General features: G+C 43.4%; 2 protein-coding genes across 5 annotated transcripts in view; one reads left to right on the forward strand and one right to left on the reverse strand.

The window, feature by feature from the left end:
* Window positions 1–336: 336 nt before the first annotated feature.
* Window positions 337–18,113, reverse strand: LOC144253648 (uncharacterized). 3 transcript variants are annotated; one of them, XR_013343334.1, is made up of 6 exons: window positions 17,845–18,113; window positions 10,749–10,838; window positions 8,326–8,476; window positions 3,652–3,776; window positions 2,479–2,533; window positions 337–1,676 (listed from the first exon to the last, which is right to left on the reverse strand). XR_013343334.1 is itself a non-coding variant. In XM_077795989.1 (5 exons), the coding sequence occupies exons 1-5, from the start codon at window positions 17,874–17,876 to the stop codon at window positions 1,649–1,651; spliced, it is 330 nt and encodes a 109-aa protein (XP_077652115.1). In that variant the 5' UTR covers window positions 17,877–18,113; the 3' UTR covers window positions 337–1,648. The 3 variants fall into 3 exon arrangements, 1 of the variants encoding a protein (XP_077652115.1); XM_077795989.1 differs by lacking the exon at window positions 8,326–8,476; XR_013343335.1 differs by lacking the exons at window positions 337–1,676; window positions 2,479–2,533; window positions 3,652–3,776; window positions 8,326–8,476 and adding an exon at window positions 10,305–10,421.
* The window catches only part of Wipf3 (WAS/WASL interacting protein family member 3), an 88,880-nt gene continuing 85,072 nt past the window's right edge, over window positions 17,680–21,487 (forward strand). For both annotated transcript variants that reach the window (XM_077795988.1, XM_077795987.1), the window contains exon 1: window positions 17,680–17,882. The gene's annotated coding sequence lies outside the window, so the exon portion shown is untranslated. The remainder of the gene's footprint in view (window positions 17,883–21,487) is intronic.

Here is a 21,487-nt window from a genome sequence, read left to right on the forward strand (position 1 = left end):
AATGTTCTTGTGAAGATGAGAGAGAAGCTGTTCAGTTTTTAAGCTGGTGGCCGATCCGCTGCCAACAAGCCCATTAAGGCTCCTGCCCAGGGTTATTTAACCTGTAATGATTTCTTTAAAAGCTCCTGGATGCCTGTGTGGTGGAGAACCGTGAATCCTGTCATTACTCAGAGTGAAGATGAACCCCAGTTCCACCTTCTGAGGGCAGCCAGGCAGCAATAGGAGCAGATAAAGATGGATGTCAGAGACAGGAGCAAGGGCTAAGGTCTTCAGAAGGAGGGGAATGACACCCAGGAACAAAAGGAAGGCCAGACTTTATCTTTTTGTTTATTTTCACAGAATGGTGTGAGCAAAGTGCTTGTGATCTTAGGGATCCATAAAAGAACACCAGGTTACAGGTTATACTGCCACGGTGGGTGGGTGTGCCAAGAGGGATTGGTACGCTCCAAACAGCAGCATTTGAAGCTCAGTTTCAAAGGAACATTTTCTTTTACACATTTCCGTAGGGTATACAATACAGATTTCCATCCCCTGTTTCTGTCTTTTCCCCTGTTTTTCTCCCAGATAATTTCAATGAGAAAAAAATCTGTCTCCTCTAACAAAATGCACCATGTTAACGTTCTAGGCTTGAATAGCGCTTCTTCCTTTTGCTTTTCCATCCCACAGTCTTTTCAGTTATATAAAATCAGCTATTATTCAAGGGCTTTTTTGCTCATTGAGCTTTAATCTTGGTGCAATTTATGAACAATTTTAATAATGTGTCTGATTCACTAGGGCTGGAAACACCAGGGTATTTACCTACTGAACAATCCTGAAGACTTTGGATTACCGTGAAGTTCTTTTCTCCTGTCCTGTTTGCTTAAGAGAAGAGGGAAAGGACAATCCAGACTATTTTCTGGATCACAGGCCCCATCTCCCCCGACCAAAGAACTCAGAGTGCAGAAACACCCAGGCAGCTCTGCACATTTTCATTTGCACTGTCACTTCCACCAAGGAAAACAATGTTTGGGGGATGGGTGAGCAGGAATGGAGAAGACGCTGGGTAAGTGAATTTCCAATAATCCTAAAGCACCCAAGCTTCTGTGATTTTTGGATGATTATTTGTAAATAACCATAAATATGTTATTAAGATGGAAGCCCAGTAATTCCAAACCAACGAGAGCACTTGTGCTTTTCAAAAGGGGGATGTTGATCATTTGGTAGGTCAGCTGATTAGCTGTAGCCTCCTTGGCCACTTAGAATTTTCTCCTGCCATGAAGACTGCATTGCATCTCACATCTACTTCCTGTCTCCTCTCTCATTTCTTTATTATGACAATACAGGAGCCACTTTTATTATCTGTTTCCTAGCTGAGCAAAATAAGGCTCAAGGAAGTGATATCCACAGGTGATGAAAATCAATCAGGGCCGAGTTCCATTTCCCCAGATGTGAAGATTGAACACCCAAGAAACACCAAAGCAAGGGTAGGTTCTAGCAAGTTTTCTTTAAAGGATGGAACAGAGACAGACTTCTCTGCAGAGAAGGAGTCCAGAACTGGTATCTAAAGAAGTAGGAGTGTCGGGTAACTATTACATCTTTTTTTATCCATTTTAGAATTCCTTTCTTCCCATGCTCTCCTTCTCGATCTTATCACAGGAAAGCAGGGAGCTCAAACTCCAAACCTCAGTTCTTGGGTTCTGGCAAAAGAAAATTTAAAGTTAGAAACCAAAAGCCATGCAAGAGAACTTTATTAGAGGGGAAAGTAAAGTAAGAGCAGAGTGAGGCTCAAGCAGAGAGCACTCTTGGGAGAGGGAGTGGGCTGTCTTGGAACAGAGGATGATAAAGGAGACAATGCTGTCTCCAAGTGTATTACTGTTTGATGTTTACCAGGAGACCTGGGGACCACCGGGTGTACTCTTTGCCAGTCTGGTTCAACTCCTCCTCCACATCCAGTGGTGGAGTTTTTGACCTCTCTGGAACTGTCATGGTGGCCATCCTATTTAGGGGGGCTTCATCTACAAAGTCAATCCCATGATAATGTGTGCACTGGGGTCAGTAGCAAGTCAGAAGTTACCTTAGTGCACCTAGGCTACTAAAGGAATCTTCCTTCCAGACAAATGTTAATTTACACAAGATGGCGTAAGCATCTTATAATCTTAGGAGGCCATAAGAGATGCTAGGACACTCTTTATATCCTCTTTGCTAGGCTAGTGAAGGCTAAGGTGGATCTTTGTGGGAGGGCACTGTGGTAGGAAATGGATTTAGAAACTAAGAGTTCCCTTTGGGACATGTGACCTTATGCTTACAAAGTATTATGGTTTGGATGTAAGATGTCTCCCAAAAGCTCACTTGTGTGACAATACAAGATGGTTGGAGGAGAAATGACTGGGCTATGAGAATCTGAATCCAACCAGTGAATTAATCCCCTGATAGGGATCAGCTGAGTGGTAACTGAAGTGGTGGGGTGTAGCTGGAGGAGGTGGTGCATTGGGGGCGTACCTTTGATGTTTACCCACAGCCATAATTTCTAGCTTCACATAAACATCAATGGGCCCTGTCAAGAGTAAGTCCCATTAATCCTTTTCTCTTGATTAATTTTCAACTAGCTCCCTTCTGTTAATTTTCTTCAAATTAACTACCTCCCTTTGCTTTATCATCTACATTGGAAGTTGTTTAAAGAAGGCCTTAAAAAGGCTCAGGAGGCTGAGGCAGGAGGGTCTCGAGTTCAAAGCCAGCCTCAACAAAAGCCAGGTGCTAAGCAACTCGGTGATACCCTGTCTCTAAATATAACACAAAATAAGGCTGGGGATGTGGCTCAGTGATTGAGTGCCCCTGAGTTCAATCACCAGTACCTACCCACCCCCCAAAAAAAAACCACTTGTAACCTTGCCTGCATTTCACTGCTCATTGCTAGCTACTACCTAATACCTTATCTTGCCTCTCTCTTCTCCCTATTCTTCGTAAGTGACCAAAAAGTGGTTGGGCCAAAAGGTAAAGATGAATTAAACCAAGAATGGGAGCTATGTGGCCTAGGGGTACTGGCATGAAGGGACCAATCCAGGAGGCATTAATTAACAACTCTTACAACTCCCTGCAGGAAGGAATAATTCCTGGGGCAAGTTACCTTAGCAACAGGTTAGAGGGGGAGGAAGAGGGGCTTTGGAGATGACAGCATGTGATTTCTTTTCCTTTCCAACCAGCCCCCATCTTCCCAACCAGACCCAATTATTTATTATCTACATTGACTGCCTTTTGTCCCCTAGCTTCAGAAGGAATGGGAATTAAGATAGAAACCAAACTTTAGGCTTTGCTGTTGAAACCCACATGCACCTTCATTATGTAGGGTCAGCTAGCTATGGCTTCCGTTTGTCAGAAAATTCTTTAATGGGAGATGTTTTTAAGGCTCTTTTTTTTTTCAAAGTTCAAGCTTAATTCCATGATGATTGGTCTCATTGCTTAACAGAACATTCTGGCTGTAAGTCTGCAAACTATTAACTTCATAAAAATAAGAGCAGGGATTAACTGAGTGGTAGGGTGTGGCTGGAGGAGGTGGGCATGGGGGCATGGCTTTGCAGTATATATTTCTGCCTAGTGGAGTCTTTCTCCACTTCCTGATCATCATGTAAGCCACTTCCTTCCACCATAATCTTCTGCCATGATGTCCTGCCTTACCTTGAGTACAGAGGAATGGAGCCAGCCACGTGTAGACGAGACCTCTGAAACTGTGTGCCCCCAAATAAACTTTTCCCCTTCTACAATTGTTCTCATTGGGCCTTTTAGTCACAGCTGTGAAGAAGCTGAGTAAAACAATCATTGTTTTTTTAAAAAAACAATTGAGATTAAATTAAATTCCACTTTCAAAAAATATTGTATATATTAATAGACACATAAGGAAAAATAATATTGAAAAATACACTCCAAATTTTTAACATCTGAGGTAACTGGATTAAGAAAGAAATACAAATACAAATAAAACACATTATAGTATTTCTGTGCTGCAAATGGACCCAGAGATATATTTTTAAATCCCAGATCCTCACTGTCCACAGTATGATTTTGGGCAAAGTTACTTAACCCCTTTATCTAATTTTCTGCATTGACAGATGGGGACACTGAGCGTAGTGTACACTTCACAGTATTGCCATCACAAATGGAATGAAACAGTGCCTATGATGTGCCCAGCACACGATCAGCTGTTCTTGCTACTGTTATCACTTTATGACCATCTCCCACCAATTCATATCTCTATAAACAGAAGGTCACCGTATCATGGCTCACCTCCCTCAGCAGATACAATAGAAAGCTCACTGCAATTGCAAAAATCAATAGCATTCATCACAGGAAATGTGAGAACCAGAACTTTAGTCTCTTCATCTCTTAACCCCCCAAAAGCAGAGGCAAGGGAAGTGCTGAGATCATAGTTACATGGAAGAGGAAGAAGACAACCTTCCTCCAATCCATCTAGTTGTGCCAATGGCAGAGGATCTGCCTTTGGCTATTGGTCTGGGCTTCTGCCTACTTATTTTCTGGCTTATGTTTATGGGGGTGGGGGACCAATTTACATTTTACCTACTAAGTATATTCCAGGCATTTAAGGTTAAATTATTGTTCACTAACATCTAGAGGCAAATCAAGAACATGTACTAATGAATTTTAATTTCATTATATTTTGTTTTTTAATGACCAAGAAAATCAAGAGACATTCCAGCATTGGGACAACAGTCCCGTGGAGGTGGAGGAGAAGGCAAGGGTTCAACATGGCGGGGTAAATCTGCATACAAGACAGTGAGATGCCCCTTTCCCTTTCCCGCCCAGATCCAAGAATTTCCACTGGCAGGTTGACTTACTCCCATGGGAAGATGGAAGATCCTTTTCTAGAAAAATGTAACAGACTTAGAGAAAAATATCTTCGAATGCTGAAGGCTGGTCCCCTGCAGAGAGACTGAGCCTTATCAAGGCTCATGTGCAGAAAGGGAGCTGCCAACTGGCACACAGACTTCTTTAACACCCGGGCTTGACAACAAAAGAAAGAAAGACACAGGAAAAGCAACAAAAGGGATCTTGGGAACATAGAAACAATGCTAGAAACAGAAGAAAATTTGTCCCCCTCCCACATACCCACTGAAAAAAAAAATCAGAGATAAAATAAGATATCACATCCAGGGAACAAGAGCAATCATGTAACAAGAAAAAACTCTAAGAAATGAGAACATTTCAAAGAAAGCCCCAGGAAAGTTCACCAAACAGCAGAGAAAATGTTAAATGTTAAAATTAGGGTATCTGTCTAGGTGTCTATACCATATAAAACTAGATTTGTGTATATATTATTTTGTCCACATATATATTATATGCACACACACAATATTATTATTTATTAAAAGCACCAGAGTTTATTCTCTCTTAAATGGAGGCAGGCAGGCTGAGGTCAATATGGCAGCTCCACAGAAACGTCTAGGCAAATATTTTGTTCTGGCTTTTTGTGGCTTCTGGTTTAAGCCAGAACAAAATATTTGCCTAGAAGTTTCTGCTAGAAGGGCTGGGGTTGTAGCTCAGTAGCAGAACATTTGCCTAGCATGTGTGAGGCACTGGGTTTGATCCTCAGCACCACATCAATATAAATAAATAAAGGTATTATGTCCATCTACAACTAAAAACAAAACAACAACAACAAAAGAGCTGCTGGAGCTCTGGTTATCATGTCTACTTTCTAGCATCAAGAAGAAAGAGTCAGGAAGGGCACTATTCTCAACTAAGCCAGTTCCAAAGGCAGTTTTCCAAGAAACCCTGTATTAATGTCTCCACATAAGGTTTTTTGTCCAGAACTTAGTTACTTCATCTAATTTAATTGCAAAGGAGTCTAGGAATGTACTCTTTTATCTGGATACTTTGGCATGATCATTAATAAGTATTTTCCTACAAAGGAAGAAGGGGAGGATTTAAATACTTAGGTAGGCAATTAGCAGTCTACTACAAGGTCCAATTTTTGATTAATGGGAAGTCTATCAAGGGTGGACCGAGAAAATGGATGGGAAGAAATTACTCATAAATACTCAGAATTACAATCAGGAAATTGCTTCCAGATAGATTCCCTGAGAAAGGATCCAAACAAGGCCCATGTTGGCAATATTTCAGATTGCTGGACTTAGAAAATCCAAGATAAGTTCCCAGAAGATCAGGGCTAAGAATGGCAAGGGACTTCTCCACCATACCATGGGGTGAAGTGTGGGTGTGGGGAGAGCGCTGCCAAAATTCTGAGAAAACTGACTTTATCCTAGAGTCTGTATGTGGTAAAACTAACTACCAAATTATCAAATGTGTAGACACTTTCAACTATTGAAGAATGTTCTAGGTGAAAAGGGAGAATATGGGATCCAGAAAACAGGACAGCCAGCCTGGGAGGCAGGGGTGGGGGGGAGTTCCCAGGAGGACAGCTGTTCAGCAGACCCACAGAGCAACTAGTTCAGTTGCAGTAGGAGAACAGAATGGATAGAGGATTTGAAATTTGCATGGAGAAACTGTAGGAGGGTGTAAGAAAATTTAGCAGTAGATACAAAGAAAATGAAGCAAACATTAAAAAAAAATTTTTAAATGAGGCAATTACAAAAGTTAAATCCTCGTGGACCATGATGGAAGTCAAGCAATAACATCTAAAACAGATTAACTGAGAAATGGAAGTTTATGCATATTTTTAAGAATGTGGACACAGACAAGAAGATAAAAGACTAAAAGAGTTGAGAATAGTTGCCTCTGCAGAAGAGGAATGGGGCAACAAGGAAATTCTGGTTTTCATACAAACGCATCAGCACTATGTTTAAACAATGCGCATTATCTTGGATGTTTCAAAAATGAATTTTTTAACAATTAAAATAGTTTTCCTTCTACTAAATCATCCAAACCACTGCAATGCCATTCTCCATTGGAATGAGATAAACAAAATATTAAATAAAATAAACTAGTATTGATCTAGCATTAAGCCTGTCTGTATTAGAGCTTCAATACTCTATCCACTAATCCTATAGATTCTAGAAAACAAGGTTTCCTCAGATTTTGTTTATCTCCATCTCAGCGCCCACAAGAAATGCCATTTTATCTCAGAGAGGCAGTCACTGACAGCACACAAACACACACACACACACACACAAGCAGATGGCATTTTTATCCATTTTCACTTATTCAATTTGAAGATTTTAGAACAAAAGATACACTGGAATGGTTTACTAAGCACCAGACTGTTCAGTTCCGGCGTCCTTAGAAACCCAGTTTAACTGTGGATGAGGGGTGGGGTGGGGGAGCCAAAATGCATTAATGAGATAAATTGCAGAGAGAAAGAATCTGTCAAACTGAATCAGGGAAGGAGACAGCTAACAAAACATCTCTCCCAAGATAGGTATTATGTGAAAACTCACTGTGTTAAGTTTGTCACTAAAAAATCGAGCTAGTCAAAGAAGCATTTTGCTGGGCTGACAAGGACAGGACCACACATGTGTGCTGGGTTGTTTGACATGCGCCCACGTGCCCAGGTGTTCCCTTTCTTTCCTGCTCTCTTTGAAAGAGCAGGTGATTGAAGAAGCCAGGGAGATTTCCTCCCCTTTTACATTGGAACCAAACACCCTCAGGAGGCCTTTGACGAGGTGAGCAATATAAGAGGCTGATTTAGGTTTTTCCCTTGCTTCTAAGTTGGGGCTCCGCACTGTCCCCAATCAAGAGAAAGAGGGAGGGTTCCATTCTACCATGATGGAGTTCCATGTCCTACTTCCTTTTTGGCTTGTGATTTGACCCCTGGTAAGACGTCATTTTATTTTATAATTCAGACTTTTCATTTGCTAGTGGGACCTAGCCCTTAGTCTCACTCCAAATAAGCACTGGATTTTTGAAACCAAGGTGCCCTCAGGTGTAATGTCACTCCCAGGTTGAACCATCAAATGAGGAGAGAACTTCTCCAAAAGTTGGATTTCTGGGTGTCCCCATTCCCATCACTGGAGTCTGCTCATGCTGGCATGTGAAGTGAAGAGAGCAGATCATGTGTGTATGGATATAGTATATAGATGGTGTGTGTTCTTCAGAGAAACACGTTTAAAAACCATCAATGGGACTGAGGGTGTAGTTTAGTGATAAGGCACCTACTTAGCAGGTGTGAGACCCCAGGTTCAATGTCCAGCACCACAAACAAAAACAAAAGCACTAAAACAACAGAAAACCAACTATCTATGTTTATCTGTGTATGTGGGATAATTATGGGATGATACATAATTGGGCTTCTTTGTAATTTCAGTACTTTCCAAATTCTCTCTGCAGGAAGACAAGAAACATATATTACTTTATCATTAAAAACAAAATTAAACATACCTTGAATAAAATATTTTTCTTTCTGTTTAAAGCAAAAGAAGACATGGTCCTTGCCTGCCTGGGGAACAGGAGGAGCAGGAAAGGGAGTTTGTTAATGGAGTTGCCACCATAAAGTTGTATTAGTCCATTTTGTGCTGCTGTAACAGAATATCTGTTAAAGAGAAATGTATAAAGAAAATAGGTTTATTTGGCTTATGGTTCAGATGGTTAGAAAAACCAAACAGCATCAAGCAAGGGCCCCCTGGTTGCATTACAACAAGGTAAATGGCATCATATGGAGGTAGCACACACAAGAATGATCACATGCTAAGAGAGGACTCAAGAGAGCAAGGAGGGTCCAGGATTGATCTTTTATAACAATCTGCTCTCTTGAGAACTAATCCACCCCAAAGAGCCCTAAATCCTTCTGGGAGGCCAGCATTAATCCCTTCACAAGAATGGTCTTGTCCTAATCTCTTCCTACTAGGCTGACCTTTTAAAGTTCCCACTACCTTTCAATGCTGGGACCAAGCTTCCAGCACATGTGGAAAAACCACAGTCAAACTACAGCTGTGTCTTCATTTGCCCACACATGGACGACTGCATTGAGTCCTGTTCTCAGAGACAGCATTGGGCAGTGGCTAAGAGCAGAAGCCAGGGGCTGACTCTTTGCTACTATGAGAATAAAACTAGTTGACACAAGAATAGTGCTTAGAACAGTGATTGGCACCTAGGTAGGCACATTTATCTGATCAATTTACTTATTACTTTTTCATTTCATTTCATTCATTGGCCTTCCCCCATCCCTTCAGTTTCTATCCTCTCCAACACAATGAGCATTTTTTTTTTCCTAAAGGAATTTCCAGGTATATTTCTAACCTGTTCACATCTATATTATAATGCAGGTCTTGGATGTTACACCTTGAAATTCATGTGCTTTTTTTTCTGTAGGATCACATGGTCTTTGCTATCATAATCTGGCTCGGCTGCTGATATTTCCTTCTTCAAAAAGCTTTTCCAGGGTCATTCCTCCCCCCTTCTCCTCTAAGTGCTTCCTGACTATTCTGTTGAATAGCTAAGAAGAAGGATAAATATTTTCAGCTGATTAAGACATACTTTGATTTATGATCATCTCCTTTCAAGCATTTTCAAAACATGATCTCTATTCTCTCTAAGCTGTAGAGACCAGTGGACTAGGCCATTGGAGGACAAGCATGCTATTCTTTTATCTTTTGTTTGGGGGGGGGAGGTGGGTACCAGGGATTGAACTCAGGGCACTCAGCCACTGGGCCACATCCCCAGCCCTATTTTGTATTTTATTTAGAGACAGGGTCTCACTGAATTGCTTAGTGCCTTGCTTTTTCTGAGGCTGGCTTTGAACTCGTGATCCTCCTGCTTCAGCCTCCCAAGCCACTGGCATGCATCACCATGCCTGGCTGCTATTCTTTTATTCTGTGTGGCACAATATCTTCCTTCGACCTTACATAATCACTGTTCAACACATAGCAGCACTGAGGTGGTGGTGGGGCTGTGATGGAGGAATGCAGAGCTAAACTTGTATTTGAACTTGCTATGAAAGAGTAAGACAAAGTTTGTCTTTTTGATATCTGATTGACCAAGTCCTGGCTATGTCACCTGGTACACTCACCTTTCTAACATTCTCTGTTGTTGTTAAGTAATCATTGAGCACCACCACACTTGATATCATCTTACTGCGCAGAATGCCAGGACTTTCAAGAACAGTTGATGCCTGATCATCCCTGAAAACAGCACCTCTGTTTAGGGAGTTTAAGCACAAACAGCCCCAAGTGGCAGAACAATCTTGAGTGTTACTGTCTGTTTAACCTTGGTCCAGTTTTTTTTTGTTTTAACATTTGGAATGTGTGGGACTATTGTTCTGAATTTTGCCCCACTATTTTAAAAAAAGCTACAAAGTTACAAAGTGGAGATCTGGGTCAGGACTGCTCAGAAACAATTTGCTTTCATATTCTAACACTCTGTTCCCAAGGGCTGCATTACTTCACACCATGCAAGTCCAGCTGGAGTCCCTTCTCACGGAGGGAAATTCGGCTGACTTGTTACCTCTAAGCTGTGGTCCTTCTGGTGCAGAATTTTTCCTGGATGTGTGAGAAAAAAGAGGGCTGGATACTGTTTCTATTAACGTATTAGTCAATTCAAAATTTATGGAGTGTTAACTTATTAAGTGATACCTAATGCGTGCTGAGTGCTTGTGGCACTAGGACCCTGACACCATTTGTGCCCTTAGGATACAAATGAATAAACAGTTATGAGCCATGCTGTGAGTGCTGAAGTCAAATAGGGAGAAAGTGTTGAGTGTTCAGGGGCCCCTGTGGTTCAGAAAGCTTTCTTGGAATAGGGAACATTGACATTGAAGGAGGAGGAGGAGTTCAGCAGGAAGTAAAGAGAGAAAAGGTTTTACATACCGAGGAATGGCTCCAGTAAAGGCAGAGTCAGGAGAGCACAGGAGAATCCAGTGGTACCAGTCCTTGGGGACAGTGGAGCACAGTGTGATGCTGGGGGAGGGGAGGAACCCAGGATGAGACAGGGTTGAGGATCTTTATAAATAACACTAAGTACGTGGGCTTTATCCTGTGATCAAAAGAAAGTGATGGAGGAATTTTAAACAGATGATTTAGATGATAAAAATTTCACTTTAGAAAAATTATTGTGGCTGCAGAATAGAGTGAATGGTTGGGAGGAGGGCATAGAACACTGGAGCCAGTCAAGGCAGTTTGGAGATGACGGCGATAGACCAGCCCTAAATTAAAGCAGTGACCACAGGAGACAACACAGAACAGAGGTATCTGGGAGGCAGAATGTGAAAGATTTTGTGATGGATCAGAAGGTGGTGGTCAATATCAGGGAGAAGATGGAGGACCTAGGTTTGGTACTTGATAGAATCAATGGGTATTCCTGTCACTAGGAGAAACAAGGAATCCAGAAGAAGGTGGAATCCTCTTAAAAGGGCTTCCATCATGTCATGATATCTCCTACCAGGATGGAGGTCACAGTGGGCACAATGAAGCTGAGAGGTCATGAGTTAGGCATCCCGTGAACATGCGTAGTGGCAGGCCCCAGGCTGGGCAGGGAGAGGACAGGCTGGTTGCATGGTGGCAAAATAGAGGATTTGTTTCCATTCACAGCTTTTCTCACCAGCCTAGGATTTTTGCAAGCCCATTAACTCCTAAGCTTCCTTTTCCTCATTGCATATGACGACCAAACCCTCCACTGATGGTGGATGATCACTACAATAACATGAGGGAAATCCTTAATAATTGTAAGTCACTACAACCCAAATGACCATTTCAACCAACAAGAGGAAAGGAAAGTTTGCCTTGTGAGAAATGGACCACATGAGTACAGCAGAGCCCTGAAATGACAGATGAGGAAAGCGAATCTTAAAGGGTGACAGACCTGAAGAGAAGAGAGGAAGACATACAGGATCCATCGCCCCATGTTCGTCTACCGCATTGATCGTCCCTTCTACCACACTATAGAATGAGGCGACCTTTTGGTAGAGAAAGGAAAATGCTCTGAAATAGCATGCATGGGGAGGTTATGAGGTGGAATGTTTCTCATTTTAAATAATAATTATCTTTTAGTAGGTATTTCTACTGAATGCAGATTAATTAAAACAGTAAAAGCTCCTTACATCTCTGTGACCCCTCATAGGAAAATGAAGTGCATTCAATTTTAGGAATTTCATAGAATCCACTTCTTAGTCGTCTGCAATGACACTCGAGCACAGCAGAAATCATTGCACCCATTTATAGATGAGAGAACTGAGATTTTGAGGATCTAACAAGCTACTGATAGAATGAAATTGGGAGTTGGCAACAGCTTAATCCATATCTTTAATTTTAAGGTCCACACTTTCAATACTACTTCATACTATTTGTTTAAAAGGATCAAAGGTCTTGAAAACTTTGTAAAATATTGCTCAGCAAATCCTTTCTCAGCGTCTCTAGGAAGGAATTTCAGAGAATTCCTTGTTTCATGTGTAACTCTCTTGTTTTCCTAAAATTTGAAACCCTTTTCTCCACTGGCTGTTTTCTCTTCACCACATGTCAGGCACAAAACTTCCTTTTGACTCTTTGTCCCCTTGTGGGTGTGATCCTGTCTTTCTCCTTCTCTTCTTGATCAAGTTTTTTTTTTTTTTTTTTTTTTTAAATCAGTGCACACCACACACAGTGTGTTCTGAGCTCCCCCAGTTCCTTTTCACATCACAGTCCCCTAAGATCAGGGCTTTGCTTGGTCTACCATGCTGAACTTGTAAATACTAGAGTTCCAATGACCTTCTCTTATTGTCACAATTTTTGGCCATTGAATGTGTCACCTACATGCAGCATGAAACTATGGGTCATTCTTCTCTCCTCGTTGATTTCTGCAGCCTCAATCTCTCTGAGCCCTTCTTTCTCTGACCCATCTGCTTTCCCCTCCCTCTCTCTCACTGAATTCAGGGGCACTTAGCCACTGAACCACAATCCCAGCCCTTTTTTATATTTTATTTAGAGACATCTGTCCAAGATGGAGCCTCCTCTCTATGCAAGCCCTTCACAGAAGGCTCCATTCTGCCTTCTTCCCTGCCACTGCCATAGACCCTCACGCTCTTCAAAGATTTTATGAGTTGCTTAGGGTCTCACTTTTGCTGAGGCTGGCTTTGAACTCGTGATTCTCCTGCCTCGGCCTCCCAAGCCACTGGGATTACAGACTTGCACCACCATGGCCCAGCTCTCTCATCTGCTTTGTAGACTGGTTCCTCTCTCCCTGCCTTTTCAGTAAAGCTCTGTGTTCTCCACAGTTCTCTACCTTCCTATCTTCTCATAAGTAAGTGAAGTAGATCTCAACTTTTTGTGTTCTAGCACATTCTGGAACAATAGAATTTTGGGATGCTGCATGGTGAGATGAAAATTGCATCCCAAATTAACAAATTACCTGCTTGGTCTCCTATTGGCCTGGAGTTGCTGGTTGAGTAGAATTCTTGCTCTCTTTTCTTTGCTATGCTCTGAAGTCCAGTTTCTCAGCCTAGGAACCTGCAGGCCTCAGCCTGGTGCTCAGCAGTGGCCTCCATGGCCCTTGGCTCACCTATCCAAGATGGAGCCTCCTCTCTATGCAGAAGGCTACATTCTGCCTTCTTCCCTGCACCTGGGTTGTGCTGCCTGGGAAGCCACTGCCATAGACCCTCACAGTCCTCGAAGATTTTATCTTTTTTAATTATTATTGTACAAAATGCACATAACTGAAAACTCACCTTTTAAACCATGTAAAAGTGTACAAATCAGTGGCATTAAGTACTTTCACACTTAGTGTGCAATACCAAATAGAGACCCTGTTCCATTGAAGAGTCACTCCCCAGAGCCCCCACTCCCACCCCTAGCAATCACTGTCTCTAGTGAATCTGCCTTTTCATATAAATGGATTCACACAATGTGTGAATTTTTCGGTTGGCTTTTCTCACCTAGCATATTGTTTACAAGGTTCATCCATGTTGGAGCACATGTGAATACTTCATTCGTTTTGATTACTGAATAATATTTGATTATATAGACATACTACATTTTGTGTAGCCATTCATCCCCTAATAGAAATTTGTGTTGTATTCATCTTTTGGCTATTATATATAACGTTGCTATGAAAACTCATATACAGTAGTCCCCATTATCTACAATTTCCCTTCTGAGGTTTCAGTAACCTTAGTCAACTGAAGCCTAAAAATATTAAAACTCAAGAAATTCACATCACATAAGTTTTAAATTGCTTGTGTTCAAATAATCCTCATTTTACTTACTAATGGCTCCAAAACACAAGAGTAATCATGTTGAAAATTTTAATATAGTATGTTGTTATAATTGATCTGTAAGTTATTGTTGATAATCTCTTACTGTACCTAATTTGTAAGTTAAACTTTTCATAGATTTGTATGTTTAGGAAAAAACATAGTAAATATAGGGTTTGGTACTATTGCAGTTCCAAACACTCACTGGGGGTCTTGAATATACCCCCAGCACTACGCTGTTTGGACTTTCAGCTTCTAAAACCATGAGATAATTAACACTCTTTCTTTTTGACAGGTACACAGTCCTTGGGTATTTCATTATAGTGATGAAAAACAAACCAATATTCCAGCTAAGAGGTTTCTGTGGATGTCCTAGAGAGAGGTATCGGGCTCTGGTCCCAGGGGTGCAGATAGACAGATTCAACAGATAAAGTCTGACAATTGAGGTTTGGATGAGTTGGGGTGGGCAACACTGAGAGTAGGCCAGGCTTGGGAGGAAGACCATAAATTTGGATTCAGACATGGGCAATTTTAGGTTTCTGAGCTATCAAGTTCTTTCAAACTCTGTTCCCTGAAATGTTCTTCCTCCCCCGGCAGTTTCTAGCAGGAGAAATCCCTGTTCATCCATGGAAGCTCAGCTCAGGTATCACTGTCTCCCTTCTCCCCCCACCCAGAGTTCTTCATTTCTTCTGTCTTGCCTCTCCCTGCAGAGCAGATTCCTCCACTACATAGACTTGCAATACTCTATTTTCAAGCTTGTGTCATCTATAAGCTGATGACTCCCTGGGGGCAGGGCTGTGAATCCATCTTTACACCCTTGGCACCAGTGCACTATCACCATGAAATAACTCATCTATAAATACATGAGGGATGAAAGTGATACATGCAAACATTTAAGATTTCTATAGTTGCCTTGCTCTTGAAAAGCTTAAGAAGTTACAAAACAGACAAGTGTGCATTTGCAAGTGTCTTTGTTGCAAGCAGAAGGTGTGAGCGGTGAACTATCACAGGCATTTGGTGAAGGAGAATAGGCAGATTTTGCCCTTTACCAGGTCACTACATATGCTTGCAAGGTTAGAAACCCAATCTCCATGGCGTAAATAAACAGGAACTATTTTTCTCACATAAGAAACAGTCCAGAGGTGGAGAGTTACTGGCTTTGGTTCAAGTGCCTAACAACCACACTGACTCTATTTTCCTCTCTGCTGTCCTGATTATTTTATTTATTTATTTGTTTATTTGTTTATTTATTTATTTATTTATTTATTTTGAGGGTACCGGGATTGAATTGAACTCAGGGGCACTCAACAACTGAGCTACATCCCCAGCCCTATTTTTTTTTTTTAAACTTAGAGACAGGGTCTCACTGAGTTGCTTAGCACCTCCCTTTTGCTGAGGCTGGCTTTGAACTTGAGATCCTCCTGTCTCAGCCTACTGAGCCACTGGGATTACAGGTGTGTGCCACCATGCCTGGCTGTTGTCCTAATTATATGGACTGTTTGGCCTCATGTTCATTGTCTTGTGGTTGCTATTTAGGTTTGAGGAATAAAGAGATTGGGAAATGGAAGGATAGAGCCAGAAGCCCCAGCCAACCCCCTATTTCAACTCATTGACCCAAACTGGGTGGATAATTTCCTTAGCTTCAAGAAAGGTTTGGCAATCAGGAATGGGATTGTCATGGTAGCTTGGACCAATCGTGACCCAAGATTCTGGCTATAGGGAAGAAGAGGAGAATGGTTTGATGATTGGGAAGGTGACTCACAGAGTCTGCCAAGAATAGCCAGGGCCTTCTCAAAGTTACATAAATCCTGATGGAAGTAGTTGGGAATGAATCCTCCTGTAATGTTCAAGATGCTAATGGCAGGAATACTACACAAGGATTTGAGACACTGGGTACTTGAATAAAAGGCCCTATGAAGCTCTCAAGCCCCAAATGACCCCATTTTCCAGATTCCTCACTTATCACCTTTCCATCCCTTCGAACCAGGCATTTTTAAAAATAAATCAATTCATGCCAGCACCTATCCATCTCATAATATAAATAGCAGCCTTCCCATCCAACTAGCTCATGCTTGGGCTGCTCAGCAGAAGACCTAATGGGAACTCTCTAGGCCCACAGAAATAACTTCTCTGCAAATTCACCTTTTCTTCCTTGTTGAATCAGAACACTACTAGTCAAGTATTTAATTAGAATGAGCATTAAGAGCGCAGAGAAGGAGAGTTCCTGGATAAATGCTTTGAATTTTTTTCCACATCCAAAATGGCTTGTGGCTTTTAGATTGGAGCATGTGCTTCAGGTTTCCTGTGTGTGATCATGTAGTATGGCTGTAAAGGAGGAAGGGACAAGAGGGTGCAGGACAAAAGTGGGGAAACAAGCACCCACTCACTGCTGCATATGCCCTTCTTCACCTAAATTAAGAGAAAAAAAAGCATGTTCTTGGCAAGACAGGAGTGAAAGACATCCTGAGTGTACTATTAATCTTTGCTATAAACATAAGCCTACACACTGTCAGGCTATAAACATGAGTAATTAAGAAAGTAGCTGAGGGTTGCTTGGGGAACATACTGCGACAGCAGCTGTTACACATCTGAACCTGGAGATAGGTTGCAATTCTTGCATGAGAGCCCTGCTGTTGGCATTGACTGCTCCCTTACCTATGGTCCCAGGAACTTCTACAAGCCTCCAAAAAGCATGCAGCACAGGTCTCTCCTCCACTCTAGACCTCCTCAGTTAGTGACCCTGCCTCCCTCACCAGCACACCCTGATGGCCCTCTAGGATATCTGGCTCATAGATACTCAAACACTCAAGAAGAGTCAAGAGTCCAGGAGTACACCCTTAGCTGGCAGGCATGCCCAGGAGATAGGAGACAGAAAATGCTTACCAAACCATTACCGCACCTAGGGTAATAGAGTACACCCAGCCTCAGACGCAAACCTGCAACCCTCAAGGATCTGAACATGAAGTGTGACAGGGATTTGCTGGCCACACCAAGTTCCTCTGGCTCCTCAGTTTTCAAAGAGCCCTTTTACCCCACCTCAAAGAAACTACCTCCTCAATTCACCCGGATAATTCTGCTCACCCTCAGTTCTGGCCAAAGAACCTTCCACTCCTGTGGAGTCTTCTCTGACCTGTCCCTTCTAAGCGCGCTCATGAGTCCCCTGGACCAACCCCACTTGATTCTTTCTGTCTTGTAATTGCCCATTTGTTGATTCCCCTTTCTATACCTCGAACTCCGTGAAGACAAGAGGCTATCTTGTTCCCACTTTCGTCCCCATTCTGGAGCTCAATAAGAGCTCGGAATTTTTTTTTTTTTAATAGATCAAAGGAGTGGCTGGTCCCCACAGTGGCGGGGCTGGGCCATGGGTCACCGGCACTAAGGGCTCCTATCTGGGGAAGTCCAGTCCTAGACCCCACTCTCCTCCAGGCTCAGACTTGGGACTCTGTACCTGGGAGGCGCGCCGCGCGGCTGGGACCCGCCTCCCGGGTGCTGGAGCTACCCCGCCCTCCCGGGCCAAGTCCCTGCGCTAGGCAGCCGCGGCTCCGGAGCTGGAGCCGGCGAGCAGGTGGGGGCGGCGGCCCCGCCTCCGCGTCCCGGCAGCACCAGAGCTGACGGCCGGGGAGCCAGCGGGGCACACCGAGCGCGCAGCACCGAGCGCCGCGCGGCCTCAGCGGCGTCTCCTGGAGCACGGGCGCTGCGGGACGGAGCCCAGAGCGGGGAGGCGGCGGGGACGGCGGCCCCACCTCGAGTCCAGACCCGTCCAGGGCACGGCCATCTGCAGGTAGCGGCTCTGCGCGCGTGTCGCGATCGGTGTCCGAGGGGGAAAGGGTGATCCGTGGCGTCCTCTCAGGCCAATCCCGAGGCGGAGTGGCCTCGGGTAGAGGCAGGTTGCTGTGCGCACGCCTGTGCCAAAGGGAGCCCCGCCAGACTGCCACCCCAGGTCCGGGCCGCTATCCAGGCGCTGCTCTGCGCCGCCCCAGTGCCCGCCACCGTCTCCCAGACGCTTCACTCAGGCCGGGCCAGAAAAGGGCCAGGGAGGGAACAAGGTCACGGTGGGGTTGCCCGGTGACATCCCGGGACCCGAGTCTCCAGTGAACAGCTGCTGGTACCAAGGCCTCCTCAGCCTGGTCCTTGCGAAGCTCTCCTTCTCCCCTTCACCCCCAGAACAAAAGACGGGTCTCGCTGGGGTGGGGAGTGTCGCGGGAAAGGCTGAGTGGAACTAAAAAGAGCTAGTAAATTGCAAAGCCATAGGTGGCTTTGAGAATACAGAAGTAGCCTCCAGTAAGAAAACCAACTCCAGAGACTTGAAGTGACTTGTCCAAGGTCACACAGCTCGTGGTGACAGCGGAGACTAATGCCCAGGTGTCCGGATTCCTCTCTGAAGCTCATCTCCAATAGTAAGTCTGGAGCCAGTAGTAAGTATACTCCAGACCCGGTGGGCTGGTAGACACTGGCACTCAGGAACTTGTAAGGATGGTGTGCCGGGCACAGGGGCAGCATGGGGAGCGAATATGCTCTGCTCCCTGGAAAGTAGTTCTGCAGGGAGAGGCCAGGAAAGCTGTTCCCAGAGCTCTGGGTCAGATCAGCAGCATCCCTGACCTTCAGTTCGCTTTGTGATCTGCGACATTGGGAAGGAAAGTTACTCTGTAGCAGGAAGTTGGGCTGAAGTTCCCTTCTCTGAGCCTCAGGTCCTTGGCTGTAAATGAGGGCCTTTGTTTGGCACGACCTGTGTGATTTAGAAAGTTTGTGCTTCTCAGACTTGTCCTTGTCAGAATTTTTGTCACTCTAGAGACAAGATTAGAAGTGTGTATCTTTCAGTCAGCATTTAATAATTATCAGAGAGACTCTAAGCTTCTCAAAAAACATTTTGGGGTGGGAAATGCCTATGGGGCTGTGGCTCAGGGGTAGAGCCCTTTCCTGGCATGGTTGAGGCCCTGGGTTTAATCCCCAGCCCTGGACTGAGGAGGGGAGAAGTGGTGTTAAACTCCAGAAGTGGTGTTAAACAGCTAACTCATAGCAAGTAGAGGTCAGAAGAGGAACTGCCTTTGGACTTTGTTACTGACCTGGACAGGGCTAAGGGAGGCTTCTAGGATGCTGGAAATGCTCCCTACCTTGACTTAAGTAGTGGTCACACATTCGAGCATCTAAAAATTTATGAAGTCATGACTTATGTCCTTGAGACTTGTGCATTTGACTTATGTAAGTTTACTTCAATAAAAAAAGTAAATAAAGATTTAATGCTAAAATCCACTCACTATGGTAACATAAAGATCTCTTCAGTTTTCCAACTAATGTATTTTAGAGATACATTTAAAAACTACAAAATCAACTCAGAAAAAAACAAGGGGGAGATAGCAAGGAAGCATAAAAAAGTTAAGAAATAATGGGAAATGGCACATACACTCTCGAGTGTTTCACCAATGCCTGCATGTGTGTTACCTCATATGATTCACAGCAGTTCTTTAAAGGGAGTTGTCATTCTTGTGCTTTTGTACTGAAGAGAAAATAAAAAGTGACAGCGGTTAAATGACTTGTTCAGGGAAGCTGAGGATAAGAATCTGGGTACGTGGACTTAAAATTCTAGGCATGAGCCATAAAGAGGCAATTTGGGGGCACCCCAGTCAGGACAGAGTGGTAATGGTGACAGTGACTTGTAGGCCAGTGTCTAAGGGCCGTAGAGCTGCCATGCCCCCTCTTTGAGTTCCTTCCAGGAGTCTGTTTTCGTGCAGTTGTGAGTGTGGCATTGTGTTACATGGAGTTAGCCAGCAGCAGAAGGGATGGAGGAAGTGTGTGTGTCTAAGAACATACAGTTTTAGGAATAGGAGAAAGCCAGCTGGTCCAGCCTGGCAACGCTCTTTTTTGGAGATTTATTGTTCAGAAATCATATAGTACAGGTTGTGATTTTACACTCACTCCAACACACACACACACACACACACACACACACAACATAAAACTGGAAACTTAGAAAAGATCTGAGAAACCAAATTACTAGGGAGGAATAGTCAACTTTTCCTGCATTTTAGAAATTTATGAATACATGTTTATTAATGCTAAAATTTTAAACATCGACAAAAATAACTGAGCAGAAGGAAGGATACTTGTTTTCCAACAAGCATGTTCTAAATATACATTAACTGGAGGGCAGAAGTATTTGAAACTTTAGGGTACACAACATTACATCGAGGGAGAAATCCTGAAAAATCTGTCCTGCTGTGTATTCTAATAATTTTGTTCTTCTGCCTAAAATTTGGAATTTAGAGAAGTAGAAACATATTAGTTTTACCAGCCAGTTTCAAATTGCAGAGTTCAATGCTTGGCTTAATGCTGGAATGAAGAGGTTTCCTGGGTTAAGTGGGGCAACGATAGAGGTATCTCTGGGTGAGTCCCCTCAGCCAAGTGCCATCAAGTGTGCTCGTGCATCACAAAGTTATCTTTAGGAGAGTTTTGCCTTGTCACTGTAGTGTTCCTACCATCTGGCTGCTAGAATATTTAGAAAGGAATTGTAATATTTGACTGACTTTGCTGATGGCCTGACAAAACAAACTTGAAGCAGGAACTATTAAATAAGAGTTCAGGTTGGTGAGAAAATGATTAATTACTTCTAATTTTGCTACTGCACAAAACCAGAGAGAGAGTTGTTCTTCTGCCGGATGCTGAGCAGATGAAGCTCATAAGCGTTCTCAATGGCTTCAGCCACTAAAGCACTGGGAACTCCCATTTTGCAATTTGAGGAGGCTCTCAGAGTGTTCAAGGGTGAATCCCCCTCTGTTATGCAGCCAGGCAGTGTGCAATGAACTGTAGCATTCAAGTGCCAAACAGATAAGGTGAAATAGAGCAAATGGGGCAAAAATACTGAGCAGGCATTATGTGATCCAGGCAGTGTGGGGGAAGATGTTCCAGGGCATCCTGAAGGAGTATTCATCGTGTGTGTGGGTGAGGTATTCCAATAAGACTGTGACTCTAGGATGCTGGATCCAAAGGAGAGGCCTGCTTGTGGACTGAAGTTAGAGTCAGCTCCAGGGTTAGCTGAGAGAAGGCAGCTGCTAGCTCCAGAATTTTGAGTTCCTGGGGACAGGAACTCCATGTGAGTGCATGCATATATCAGAGCAAGGACCCTGGCTGCCATCCACTGATCCTTAAGAGCTAATGGCTAAATGGTGCTGGGGCTAGGCTAAGAGCTTCTTACGTACAAAATAATCACAAGGGAGCTAATTCTTATTTCTGTTTTAAAGGGAACCAAGAGATGAGGGTTAAACTGTTTTCAGATTGATCCTGTCTCCTGTCAGCCATCGCATCCTAATCCCATGATGCCCTTAACCTACCTGACTCTCCCTTATAGCCCTTGAGTTCCTGGAGGGAAGATGCTATGACTACTTTTCCCAG

Source organism: Urocitellus parryii, chromosome 3, assembly GCF_045843805.1.
Source record: "Urocitellus parryii isolate mUroPar1 chromosome 3, mUroPar1.hap1, whole genome shotgun sequence".
Lineage (NCBI taxonomy): Eukaryota > Metazoa > Chordata > Mammalia > Rodentia > Sciuridae > Urocitellus > Urocitellus parryii.

What these genes read in the sequence shown, in the direction of transcription:
- LOC144253648 (XM_077795989.1), bottom strand. Translation starts at nt 17,876, where the DNA reads ATGGCCGTGCCCTGGACGGGTCTGGACTCGAG. An exon ending in TTTACTGGAGCCATTCCTCG is followed by an intron (nt 3,777 to 10,748) that starts GTATGTAAAACC and finishes TGTTTTACTCAG; the next exon opens with CTTCTTCACAGCTGTGACTA. An exon ending in GCTGTGGGTAAACATCAAAG is followed by an intron (nt 1,677 to 2,478) that starts GTACGCCCCCAA and finishes TTCTTTTGCCAG; the next exon opens with AACCCAAGAACTGAGGTTTG.